Source organism: Mesocricetus auratus, unplaced genomic scaffold (assembly GCF_017639785.1).
Source record: "Mesocricetus auratus isolate SY011 unplaced genomic scaffold, BCM_Maur_2.0 Super-Scaffold_100054, whole genome shotgun sequence".
NCBI classification, from domain to species: Eukaryota; Metazoa; Chordata; class Mammalia; order Rodentia; family Cricetidae; genus Mesocricetus; species Mesocricetus auratus.
Genome location: NW_024429231.1, coordinates 1,657,463 through 1,670,138, shown reverse-complemented (window position 1 = coordinate 1,670,138; position 12,676 = coordinate 1,657,463). Strand labels below are relative to the sequence as shown.

The 12,676-nt window shown below is 52.4% G+C and overlaps 3 protein-coding genes across 10 annotated transcripts in view; 1 reads left to right on the top strand and 2 right to left on the bottom strand.

Moving 5' to 3' along the window:
- The window catches only part of Il4i1 (interleukin 4 induced 1), a 24,781-nt gene extending 16,103 nt beyond the window's left edge, over positions 1–8,678 (bottom strand). For 3 of the 4 annotated variants that reach the window (XM_040736030.1, XM_013124186.3, XM_040736033.1), the window contains exon 1: positions 8,552–8,640. The gene's annotated coding sequence lies outside the window, so the exon portion shown is untranslated. Of the gene's footprint in view, positions 1–8,551 lie in introns of all 4 variants that reach the window. The other variant, XM_040736032.1, reaches the window with a different exon arrangement.
- Nup62 (nucleoporin 62) overlaps positions 1–9,089 on the bottom strand; it is a 15,328-nt gene extending 6,239 nt beyond the window's left edge. The window contains exon 1 of one of the 2 annotated variants that reach the window (XM_013124188.3): positions 8,959–9,089. The gene's annotated coding sequence lies outside the window, so the exon portion shown is untranslated. Of the gene's footprint in view, positions 1–8,551; positions 8,692–8,958 lie in introns of those variants that run through there. The other variant, XM_005084762.4, reaches the window with a different exon arrangement.
- Atf5 (activating transcription factor 5) lies at positions 8,496–12,676 on the top strand. Of its 4 annotated transcripts, none has more exons than XM_005084763.4 (3): positions 8,496–8,633; positions 9,696–9,989; positions 11,475–12,676. In XM_005084763.4, exons 2-3 carry the CDS (start codon positions 9,812–9,814, stop codon positions 12,131–12,133), a joined length of 837 nt encoding a protein of 278 aa, XP_005084820.1. In that variant the 5' UTR covers positions 8,496–8,633; positions 9,696–9,811; the 3' UTR covers positions 12,134–12,676. The 4 variants fall into 4 exon arrangements, with proteins under 4 accessions (XP_005084820.1, XP_040591969.1, XP_040591968.1 ...); XM_040736035.1 differs by lacking the exon at positions 8,496–8,633 and adding an exon at positions 8,849–8,986; XM_040736034.1 differs by lacking the exon at positions 8,496–8,633 and adding an exon at positions 8,883–9,018.

Genomic DNA, 12,676 nt, shown 5'->3' with positions numbered 1-12,676 from the left:
AAAATACGAACACACAAACAAAACAGGGTGCTTGCTCTTCTGCGGCTACTTTTGTGAGTGGCACACCCTTCTAACCAGACATTTTGTCTTGCTGAGACAAAAGAAAAATCTGCGGGAAAAGGTCCAACGCTGGATCACAGGCCACCAGAAAGGGAAGAGGCAGAGGCAAGAAAAGGGGGAAGCTGATCCCTGGGAGGCTCAGGCACACCCTGACCCCCACAAATCCTTGGAGTCACCCTACTATCACTCCACCCCCCCCCACGGAAGGAATTCCCCCGGGGAACAAATCGCTCCGTGTCCTCCCCTGCAGCGAAGCAGGCAGTGCCTTCTAGCGGGAAGGGCATCTTCAGAGTCTGAGGTAATCTTAAGATGGCCAGCCATCTTAGCACCAGGGAGAAGACCAGGTCCAGTGGGAAACACTGTGTCAGTAAGGTGGACTTCCATCCTCCACAAGCCACGCGTACCAGGCTTTGACTACCAGTCCCCAAATCAAGACATGGAGACTTATTATTAATGTCAATACTTGGCCTTAGCTTAGCTTCTTTCTAACTAGCTTTAAAACAAACAAAAAACCCATTTAAATTAGCCCATTTCTATTAAGTGCTGCCCCGATGTTTATTTACCTATCTAGGCACTGTCTATCTGCTTCCTGTGTCTGTCTGTCCAGCCCTGGGTTGGCCAGCAGCTGGCTGGTTCCCCTTTTCTCTCTGCCCACCAGCCCTGCCTATCCCTCCTCTGCCTCGATATTGGATACTCAGCTCTTTATTAGACCAGTCAGGTGCCTTAGGCAGGCAAGGTGAAACAGCAACAACACACCTTTACATAGTTAAACAACTATTCTGTAACACACACAAAAAAGGCAACATACCTTTACCTAAACAGATATTCTATTCCACAACAAACACGCGCACACGTGCCCTCACATTCACACCTGCATGTATAAAGGAGCAGTCAGGTGCCTGTTCCTCCCCACACCTGGTGGTTTGATCTCATGCCTTAGTTCAATACTAAGGTCCAGTTCCCAAGTCACCACTGATCCAGGCTGTCACCATGCTTCTGTCTAGGGCCTCTTGAATGGACTCTGTTGTCCTGGGTGTTGGGATCATGGGTTACTGCCACCATAGGCAACTTTTCCAGAAAGCTTCTAGTCTCAAGCAGTAACAACAAAAGAGGAAGACACTGTTTGTCGCAGGCAGACTCTCACTGGGTAGAGGCAGGGCATAAGGCTTTCAGAGGCACTTACTAAATCCTGTCCCTGTGTCTCATGACCGCACCTGTAGGTCCACAGCCTCCCGTTCCTTCCTCCAGAGGAAACACTCTACAGAAGTCAGTCCCCAGCTAATTAGCAATTACATCCTTCCTCACTCCCTAGGGCCTCCGTCAACTCAAGTGACAACAGACACCAACTGCCAAAACCTAACTAGCTCACCTGCTCCCAGGAGCCTATAGCAGAGGGGGTTAGAGTAAGAGTTTTTGAGGTAGGGTCCTGCTGTGGGCTAGGATGAACTTGCACTGAGAAACCTTTCTATGTCCAACCCCATTTTATTTTGTTTTAAGATACTCAAAATCCTTCTGTTTTTACCCCTTGCAGCCAACATACTGGGCCTGATGGTTCATGACCATAATCCAGCACTTGGGAGGCTGAGGCAGCAGAATTGCCTGGGCTACACAGCAAGGCAGTTTCAAAAAGGAAAGGACGGAGAGCTGGCTCAGGAGTGAAGAAACATACAAGAGTCCCAGAGGGCTCTAAGTAGCTTCTGCAGCATTTCCCTTAGGGCAGACCGTCACTGGTCCTTCTGTGTGTACATCACAGTCCCTGTAAGCCGGTTCCAGCTTGGTTTTCACTCCAGCTGCAGGTACAGTCCAGGGCTGGGACACATTTTATCCATTCACAGTGTTTGACAGACACCCAGGAAATTAATTTTCCTCTGTAAACAAACACCATATTCCCCCTAACTGGGTTGGGGGACCAGTTGTTTCCAGTTACACTTGGGGCAGGCTGCTGGCTTGCTGTGTAGCATGTGCTAGCTCCCCAGGACTAGCAAATGTATTTGGTAGCCTGCTACTCTTCTACTCTAGTTATTAGGGTCTCTCACCACAGGAGGCTCCAGAGCTGCCACACTCAATAAGCCCACTCCTCCAGTTAACTAGCTGTCTTTTAAGAGCTGGCAGCCAACACAAGTGAGCGGTGGGACAATACGCCAGACAATGTCAAGCCCTGCTTACGTTACCAGAACCCCCAGGAGGTGGCGGTAGGCTTCCCCATCATTGTCAGGGAAGGGTCCAGGGAAGCCATTATGGAGGCACATTGTTAAGGAGATGGTGGTAGTCTCAGGTCACAATGCCATTCTAGGAGGCAAAGGTCTGCTCCTTGGGGATTCACAGCACCAGCCTGAAAAATCCATGTCAGACCACAAAGATGGGCAGCCACTTTGCAAACAATCTGGAAGTGCCTTAAAAGGCTAGTTTCTTTCTTTTTGGTTTTTCGAGACAGGGTTTCTCTGTATTGCTTTGGAGGTTGTCCTGGAACGCGCTCTGTAGACCAGGCTTGGCTTCGAACTCAGAAATCTACCTGCGTCTGCCCCCCAAGTGCTAGGATGAAAGGTGTGCCACCACTGCCTAGCTAGAGGTCGGTTTCTTTCAACAAGGCACCCATGCTCTGTACCACAACACAAGCTTGCCTTGCACACGCACCCCCCCAGGGCAGGAGCACTATTCATCAAAAAGGACTAAACAGACCTGACACATCCATCCACGGAATACGTCAGCCTCAAAGAGTAAGGAAGCCTGTCCTGGTGTATGCATATAATTCTGAACTTGGAAGACTGGGACAGGATTGATAAAAGTCTAAGGCCAGCAGGGCCATACAGCAACACCCTGTCTCTAAATAAATGGGGGGAGGGGAAGGCTTACAGACAGAGAGGTAGCACAGCACCATACAGTTCTGCTTGGGAGTGAACCTCAAGTTCAAAGGCACTGGCAAGCATTCTGTGTAGATAAGCTACATGACAGCTCCTCTAGACTCAGCTACCCTGGATTATCTGAGAAGGCCCAATGAGCAAACACAGGACTCTCTAAGGAAAGCATGAAGTTCAGAAGGAGAAGCTGCTGCCAGGACTGAGGCAGAGACTGGAGAGACAGAAGGGGCTCCAGCCTCAAAATGAGGCAGCCTCTAGATACTGGTGTGGCCAGGAACCCAATGCCTCGAGAACCTTCAGAATTCTAAGGTGGCAAGTACATGCTGTCCAAGTCTTTTAGGTTTCCATCTGTCACAGCGGCAAGAGGGAACAAACCAATACAGGTGACAACCACAATGCAGGAGCTGGTGCAGCAGGAGGGGCCAACTCGACAGCAACGGAAGCCTCTGAAGAATTCTGAGCACCCGGCCACGTGGCACTGCCCTTTCCCCAGCTGAGCTGGCCTTGGCCTTCCTGCCCTTGTTTGCCAGGACAGTCACCTCCAACCCCTGCCCCCTGGCCTTAGTGACCCAGTTTAACTTGTTCCCTAGCACTGTGTGGGGATTATGGTATCAAGTTCCCTGCCCTTACACAGGCAACTCATTCAGAAGTGTATTGCTGGGGGTGGGGGCAGTGCTGGGGGCTGTGGGAAGGATTCTGGGAAAAAACAAAGTCCAGAACTTGTCCTCTATGCACCGGAGGAAATGGTCACGTATGTAGACATCCATCCATCTTCTAGGCTGGTCAGAATGTGCAAGTATAGTGGGATAGGAAGGGAAGCTACACCAGACCCCGAGCTCCTAGACAAGATTTCCCTCAGCTACACCCTTGTCTACACCCAAGCAGTACAGTGTACGAGGTAGGTACTTAGGAAAATGAGCCAGATATGATGCCACATGCACTCGCATTGGTAAGTCAACTGACAGGCTGATGCTCACCCTACTCTGCAGACGAAAACCAAGATGCAACCCTTGGCCACTAACAGGCCCCATAAAGCCCAAGTCTCTTCTATCACATAGAACTGTTCCCTCAACTGGGAAACTAGGGCTTGCTGCAGTAGTACAGGTGACGAGGGAGGCAGCTGGATGGACGAGAACAAGCATATATTGGAAGTTTCACAATGAGACCTCTCTCTTTGCATACTAACAAAAAAAGGAAAAAAGAAAACACAGATCTGGTAAAGTATGTCTCCACCAGGGCAAGCTTGTATGGATAGCATCTAGCAACCGAAGCAAAGAACAAACCTAGATAATGGTCTGGGTTTGAGGACTCATGGGACCCGGCAGGGTGGAGAACCCTGCTCTATCAAGGAGACACTCCCTTCCTTTCTCTTTCCAGTCTTCAGTCTTTCCTGCCATAACCAAGCTAGGAGCCAGTGGAATGCTAGGCCCCCTTCTTAGCACAAAGCCCCAGATTCTCTAGGTTCTGCCAGCACACCCGTCCAAGGACCCCGCCCCATCGCTGCCCTGGGACCGTCTACCCAGGGCTTTGCTACCCAGGAGCTGCTGCCAGGTGCTCTGTGGCCACCAGAGAATTCCCTCACCCTTTCCTACCCATCAGTCAGGGCTGATGCAACTGCCTGCAACTAGCCGCCTCACTCCTCAGCTCAGGCCCCTCCGCACTAGGAAAGAGTTCTAAGCAGCTCCACCCCTGCTCCTGGCTCCCCACAGGACTTTGTTTTTGAGATAGGTGAGGCTGCCATTTAAGTCTGGGTAAGGGTCAGGGATAGAATAACACACATGACAGACACGTGAAAATAGACCCACATGTGTACTGGACAAGGCTCAGGGTGATGTAAGGCGGCAGGCCTCTGTGGTTGATGGCCCACCACAAAGCATGCACACACGTGGAGAAGGGCATGGCAGCTAGTGTGGAAAGCGGCACCACTCAGCATGAATGGGTCAAGGGGGGGGGAAGCTGTAGCTGGTGGGATCCTGGGACAGAAAAAGGCAGTGTAGACCCATGGGGAAAACTATGAGCCTGGCACTCTACTCTGGGCTGTCTTTGCAACCTTTCTGATTATTCCAAAAGTTTACTTTAAAATACCAAATTCACCAGGTGGTGCTGGTACACCTTTAATCCCAGCACTCAGGAGGCAAAAGGCAGAAGGCAGATCTCTGTTTGAGGCCAGCCTGGTCTATAGACTAAGTTCCAGGACAGCCAGGGCTACACAGAGAAAATCTGTCTCAAAAAAGCAAAACAAGGGCTGGGCATTGGTGGCGCACGCCTTTAATCCCAGCACTCGGGAGGCAGAGACAGGCGGATCTCTGTGAGTTCAAGGCCAGCCTGGTCCTCAGAGGGAGTTCCAGGACAGCCTCCAAAACAATACAGAGAAACCCTGTCTCGAAAACAAAACAAAACAAAAATCCAGGGGCTGGAGAGATGGTTTAGCAGTTAAGGGCAGGCACTGGTGCTGCTGTTCCAGAGGATCCAGGTTCAATTCCAAGGACACATGGTGGCTCACAACTGTCTGTACCTCCAGTTCAAGAGGATCTGATACCTTCATACCAATGCACATAAAATGAATTTAAATAAATTATTAAAAAAAAAAAACAAAGAAATAGGCTTGGGCTCTGCCACTGCAGCGGGAGCCAAGGTACCCTAGTCTCCTGCTCCACCCACGGGACCAAACCTCCATCCAGTGACAGACGGAAGCAGAGACAGACACCCACAGCTAAACACTGAACTGAACTCCTGGAACCTAGTGACAGAGATGGGGGAGTGACGAGCAAAGGGGTCAAGACCGTGCTGGTAAAACCCACAAAGACAGCTGACCAGACAAGGGGGAGCTCTTGATCCAGACTCCATGAATGCAGTGCCAGGGAGGAGGCCACAGAAATCAGTGTTTACCATGGTGTACAAATGAACTTTGGGAGCCCATTCCACATAGACGGATGTTCTCTCAGCCTGGACACATGGGGGAAGGGCCTAAATCCTGCCCTGGATGAAATGACAGACTCTAGAGATTCCACCAAGGAGGACCTCACCCTCCCTGTGGAATGATATGGGAATTGGGTGGGGGGCTGGTAGTGGGACAAAGGAGGAGGGTGGGAGAGGGAGCTGGTATTGACATGCGAAGCATTCATGTCTCTAATTTAAATAAAAACATATATTGAGGGGAAAAAAAAAACAAAAAACAAAATAAAGCCAGGGCTGGAGAGATGGCTCAGAGGTTAAGAGTACTGGCTGCTCTTCCTGAGGTCCTGAGTTCAATTCCCAGCAACCACATGGTGGCCCACAACCATCTGTAATGAAATTTGGTGTAAACATGCCACTGCACTGTATACATAATAAATAAATCTTAGAAAAATAAAAGCCAAATCTGAGGGAAGGAGCAACATGGGCACTGCACCACAGTACACGGTCTCAAAATGAAGTGTCTCCGGGAAAGAGAGAGAGATGCAGCTTAGGTGCTAGAAGGCTTGCCTACAATGTATGAGGCCCTTGGGTCAACCCCAGAATTACCCACAAAGGGTATAGTGGTACACATCTGTCATCTCAGCACTTGTGAGGTAAAGGTGAGAAGACTCACTCGTGAAGTCCACCCTCAGCTACACAGACACTCATGGCAAGCCTGGAATGAAGAGACTCAAAAAACAAACACACAAACACATACCCCTCTATGGGGTGGAGATGCAGCTTCAGTAGCAGAGGGCTTGGCCTATTAAATACAAAGTATCCAAATTCAATCCCTAACACATACCACAAGAAAAGAAAGAAAAAAAGGTGGAAGACCAGTGGTATTCTGAAGGCACAACACATCCGTCTCTGTATTAGCAGCTCCCACTCTGCCAGTGATAGCTTAAGCACACCCCACAGACTTGAGACAGCCAGCAAGCCAGGGCAGTCTGAACACAATCACAGCACTGGCCAAGGACAGAAGACTGCCCCCCCCCCCAACGGACGGTGGTCAGCTCCCAAGGACTTCCTTCCAGTAGCTTTCAAAATCAGTTCCCCCACCTGTTTAGAATATGGCGTTTTTCCTTTTACAGTAACAGGGCTGGAACCCAGGACCTCAAAAGCAGCACTCCATCCTGGACCCACAACCCCAACCCATTATTATTTTTATTTTTTGAAAATCAGGGTCTTGGTAAGTTCCCAAGTCAGACTTTCTAGTCCAGGCAAGCCTTGAACTCCTTTTCCCTTTTTTAAATTGCACTCTTATTCAGCATACAGACATGTCACCACTCAAGTGTGGTGGAAGTCAGAGGACAACTTTAGAGTAGCCTCTCCTGGGTATGGAACTCAGATTGTCAAGTCTAGAGACCACCACTGGCCTTGACTCCCAATACTCCTGCAGGTCTGGCTTTTGAATCTTTTCTTAAACACATATTGAGGCCAGCCAGGATAACCTTGAGCTCATGATCGCTTCTGCTTCCATCTCCCAAATAAATACTGGCATCATAGGTAGGCACCAACCCCAGTTTATGTGGTGCTGGGACAGAACCCAAGGTTCTTGAGTGAAACAGGCAAGCATTCTACCGAACTCCAACTGCAACCCTTAATCTGGATCTTGATTCAGTCTCCCAGCTGCTACAAATAGAACAGGCAGGCAGACTTCCGGACAAAATGTGCAGATAAGGATGGCCATGGGTGGGAAACAAGATTCAGGCATTAGCCTGGGGAAGGGCAATAAGGCTTCTTTTACTAAGTGGGTTATAAACATCCAATTTTAGACAAGGCCAGGAGAAAATTATCTAGTGGGGCCAGCAAGAGATCAAGGACTTTAAGGAAACCAGAGAAAGGGGCAAAACAATGAACCATCCGATATGAGAGCTAAGAGGTCGTCGCGGGGGCTGAGCACCAGCTTGTAGCATGAGGACAAAGGCTATAACTAGAAACAAAAACCTTGGGAGTGGGCACAGAGTGTGACCACACTAAGGGTCTGGGTGGAGAGACGGAGATAGGTGAAAATAGGCCCCCAGGTTCTTAAGTAAAACACAGCACTGGATGGAAGTGGTGAAATGACCCGGCGAGTAAAACTCTGTCAAACATGGTGACCCGAGTTCCATCTCTGGGACCCACGTGACGGGAGAAACGATTCCTCAAACCGCCACACACAAACACAGGGTAAGTAAGAGCCCTGTGATTAGGACTTCGTGGCCTGCCTTCCACGGCTGCTCCGTTTGTGGTTTACACACCTATCCAACACCGTTTTGGGGACATTTCCTTGCTGTTGCGGCTTGAACTCGCTACGAAGCCTAAGCTAGCTTGAAATCGCCATCCCACGAGGGCTCACAGGAGGCGACGCCGGTTGGGGACCGGCGGCAAATTCGTGAAGCAGGGAGAGGGAACGAGAGATGAGCTAGCTGGTCGTGAGTGTGCGGGATGGGGAGGGCCCGGGCGGCATGGCGGGCCCAGGGTCGCCACCGCCCCGCCGGGGCCACGCGGGGGCGGGGCGCGGAGGGATCCAGGAGGCCCGCACTGCGCCGCTCCCGGTATATCTGTCCCCGGGCCCCGGGGCCGCCTCATTCTCCATCTCCGCAGAACCACTTCTCCCAACGCTCCCGCCGCGCCGCCTCCGCCCGCTCGGCCCCCGCCATGGCTCTGTAGCCGTGATCCCGTCGTGCCCCCGGCCCGGTTTCCGCGCTCACCGCGCCTGCACTCTCCGCTCCCACCGTCTGTTCACCCGAGGCCGCCGCCGCCGTCGCCCCCTCTCCTTTCCGCAGCCATGGAGTGAGTAACCGCTCGCCCCTCCCTCTCCAACCGCCTTTCCCGCCCTTTCACTGAGCTCGCGGGGCTTCACGGACCCAGCCTCGTGCGGGGTGGGGAGGCCGAGCTACGGCCGCGCAGGCGCAGAAGAGGGAAAAATGGTGGCCGGCGGGTCCGCTGAGCATGCGCGTTTCGTTCGAGCCGTGGAGGAGCGTGGCTTCCGGAGAGTTGAGGGGATGGCCTAGAGACGGCTCGCGCGCCTTTGCTCCTGCGCGCTACTTCCCAGCTCCTCTTCCTCCCCCCACTCAGGATGCGACCCGCACCCTGTGGCGCACGCGCATTAGCCTACCCGAGGCCTGAACTAGGAAGGGCAGCCGGTAACTGGTTACAAATGGTCCGCTTCCAGGATGTGAGCATGCGCCTTGACGCCAGGCTAACACGCAGAAAGGGAGGATGGGGTTTAGACAGGCCGGTTCCTCGGGGCGCTGACTCGGGCCCACCTTCCCTCCAATCAGGCACCTGCTGGGGCGGGGACTGGCTTTGATTGACAGGGAAGGCAAGCCTTAGGAACGCCTTGAAGGAGGTGGAGCTAGCACCGCAGGGACCGGGCTTCTGGGGACTTGCGCGTTGAGGGAGGGAACGGAGGGCGACAGGCGAGTGGGCGGGGCTTCTTGTAGCGCCTGTCGAAGTCTCCTAAATTTTACGGGAAGAGTGGGATTCGAGTGTGTGACACTGTTGAAGGGCCCAGGCATGGCAGAATTCCTCCGGGAACCCCTGTGGGGTGGGCGGGCTCTAAAGGGGGTGTAACCTAAAGGAAATACTGATGTGGAAGGTGCTCGGCTAGAAGGAAATTCCCTTGGGATTCAAATCTTTATGAAGAGGAATAAGATGAGGTGGGTAGGAGGGGCTGGAGGTGATTCCCCTAGGAAAACACTGGGTTTCTGCGTTGAGGGGGGAAATGGGGCTCGGGAATCTTCAAGAATTCTCCTGGGAATGTGTGGAGAGAAGTGAATTGTGAGGGGCCTGTGGGCCAAGCCGCTTCTAACCCAACCCCACCCTCGCTTGTCCCTCTTTCCTCCTTCGCAGGTCCTCCGTCTTCGTCTTGGTGCCTGCCTTCACCCAGCTGAAGAGTCTCGCAAGCTGCCTTCCCACTGTTGGCGCAGCCTCCATTGCCATCGGTGCCCTGCGCCTGTGCCTCAGCCATGTCACTCCTGGCCACCCTGGGGCTGGAACTGGACAGGGCCCTGCTCCCAGCTAGCGGGCTGGGCTGGCTCGTAGACTATGGGAAACTCCCCCTGGCCCCTGCCCCCCTGGGCCCCTATGAGGTCCTTGGGGGAGCCCTGGAGGGCGGGCTTCCAGGGGGGGGAGAGCCCCTGGCAGGTAAGAACAGGTAGAGGGCAGAGGTGGGTTGAGCTTGAGGCATGGAGGGAGGGCAAGAAAAGAAAGAATGTATTCATTCATTCCCAAGATCAGTACTGAGGGCCTGCAGTGTGCCCAGCTCTGTTCTAGGTGCTCAGGGTTCAGAGCAAGGGACCCCTAAGCTGTGGAACATCAGGAAACAGACAAGAAAGAGAAGTGGAAAGCAGCTGTTGAACTGAAAGACCTAGTTGAGAAGTCATATAACCTCCAAGTAGACAGCATCTAACTTTTGGGCTAAGGGATGAGAAGAAAGGAGCCATGAAAAGGCCTGAGGTGGTCCCATCTAAGAGACTCTGGGGTAGACATCGTTCTCCCTTGACTATAACGGATGCTTGGCCCACACTGGAATTGCAGGGATATATTAGCTGCCCCTGGTGGCACATACCTATAGTTCCCCCTTTCAAGAGGCTTCCCAGCCTCTTGAACCCACGAGTTTCAGGCCAATCTACACTTTTCAAAAACAGAAAAAAAGAATGAATAAAGATGGAATGAGAGAGTGTGTTTGTGTGAGAAAAAGCAAAAAAGAGAGATCCAGAGAGAGAGAGTAATCTTAGCATCCTGGGAGGGAGGCAGAACCATCTGAAGTTTAAGACTGTCCTCAGCTACGTCCAGGGCCAACCTAGACTACATGGGACCCTGTCTCAAATAAATAAGAGTAAATGAGAGAAAACATAGGCATAGGAGTACAGTCAATCAGCTCTATAGTAAAGACAGTGGTTACAGAAGTAGTAACTGACTGTTGAGTGGATCATTAGTTGGTTGACTGCTTCACTGAGTGGTTGGCTAATTGGTTGGTTGACTGACTTGATTGACTAATTTGACTCATTGATTGGCTTGTTCACTGGTTAATGAGTTGATTAGTTTTTTAACAAGTTGTCTGGTGAACTGTTTGGTTGGCTGACTGGTGAACTCTGGGCACTGGTTCATTGCTTACTTCTGGGGTCACTTGGTTAGCTACTGAACTGTATGGTTGGCTGATTGGTTAGCTGCCCCATTCATTGTTAGTGGATCAGTCTGTTGGTTGTTTGGTGAAGTATGATTGGCTGATTGATTGTCTGACTTGTTCATTGATTAATGAATTGGTTGGTTGGTTGATTGGTTGAATGGTTTCTTGTACGACTGACTGGGTTGCCTGATTCATTGGGTAGTAGATTGGTTGGTTGACTGGTAAATATGATTCACTCATTAGTTGGTTAATTCATTGGTTCGTGGCTTGGTGGGTACACTAGTTGGTCTGTTGACTGCTTCTTGACTAGTGGGTGGGTGGGTGGGTTGGTTGCCTGGTCCATTGGTTTCTTCCCTGACTTACTGGTCTGCTGACAGGTCTGTAAATTCAACGGCTGGCTGGCTGGTCACTTGTTACATTGAGTGAGTGGGACATGAGTGAGCTCCACATGGGTAAAGAACGGACCTCAGGAGCCTTTTATGTCCTCCCTCCATCCTCAGGTGATGGCTTCTCTGATTGGATGACAGAGCGAGTTGACTTCACGGCGCTTCTCCCCCTGGAGGCCCCTCTGCCGTCAGGCACCCTCCCCCCACCCTCTCCAGCACCCCCTGACCTGGAGGCCATGGCTTCCCTGCTCAAGAAGGAGCTAGAGCAGATGGAAGACTTCTTCCTTGATGCCCCACTCCTCCCACCACCCTCCCCACCACCACCAGCAGCACCCTCCCTGCCCCTGCCCCTGCCCACCTTTGACCTCCCTCAGCCCCCTGCTCTGGATACCCTGGACCTGCTGGCTGTCTACTGCCGCAGTGACGCTGGGCCAGGGGATGCAGGCTTGGCAACCCTGCCTGTCCCCCAGCAGCCTCCCCCTCCTCTGGCCCCTCTGCCCTCACCCTCCCGCCCAGCCCCCTATCCTAGTCCTGCCACCACCCGAGGGGACCGCAAGCAGAAGAAGAGAGATCAGAACAAGTCAGCGGCTCTCAGGTACCGCCAGAGGAAGCGGGCAGAGGGCGAGGCCCTGGAGGGCGAGTGCCAGGGGCTAGAGGCACGGAACCGGGAGCTGAGGGAGAGGGCCGAGTCAGTGGAGCGGGAGATTCAGTATGTGAAGGACCTGCTAATTGAGGTGTACAAGGCCCGCAGCCAGAGGACCCGAAGCACCTAGGGTGCAGGTCCAGGCAAGGAGAGGGAGGCCTACCATGCCTCTGCCCCTAGCCTCACGTGTACCCTCCATCCCGCTCTTCTGTATCATCTATGTCTGGATTTCCTGCCTACTCCCCTTACGGGTTATTGGTTTAGTCAGTTTCTGTGCCCTTCACTGAGAAACCAAGGCCCTCAGGGAATCTGAGGACACGGCCTGATCCCTGGTTTCTGGAGTCTAAAACAGTGTATTTTTGCAGGTAGTCCTAGTTGGGTATGGGGGGCTGTCAGGCCTGGCATGGAGGTAAGACAGGAAGCCACTCAGGGTAACTGCTGATGAGAACCTAGTCAGGGAGGGGACACAGGACACGTGAGAAGTCAGTCAAGTCCTCAGTACCGGAGAGATGCTGCCCAAGGGGGAGGAGGGTGGCCGTAGTTGGTAACTAGGGGATCACTTTAGCTTTGGGAGAGGATCAGGGTTTTGTGAAGGTGTTGGGGAGGGGTTGCATTTAGTGGGGGCTGATCCTCCAGGGGTTGTGGGCACAAATAAAATGCAGAATTTCCTGTG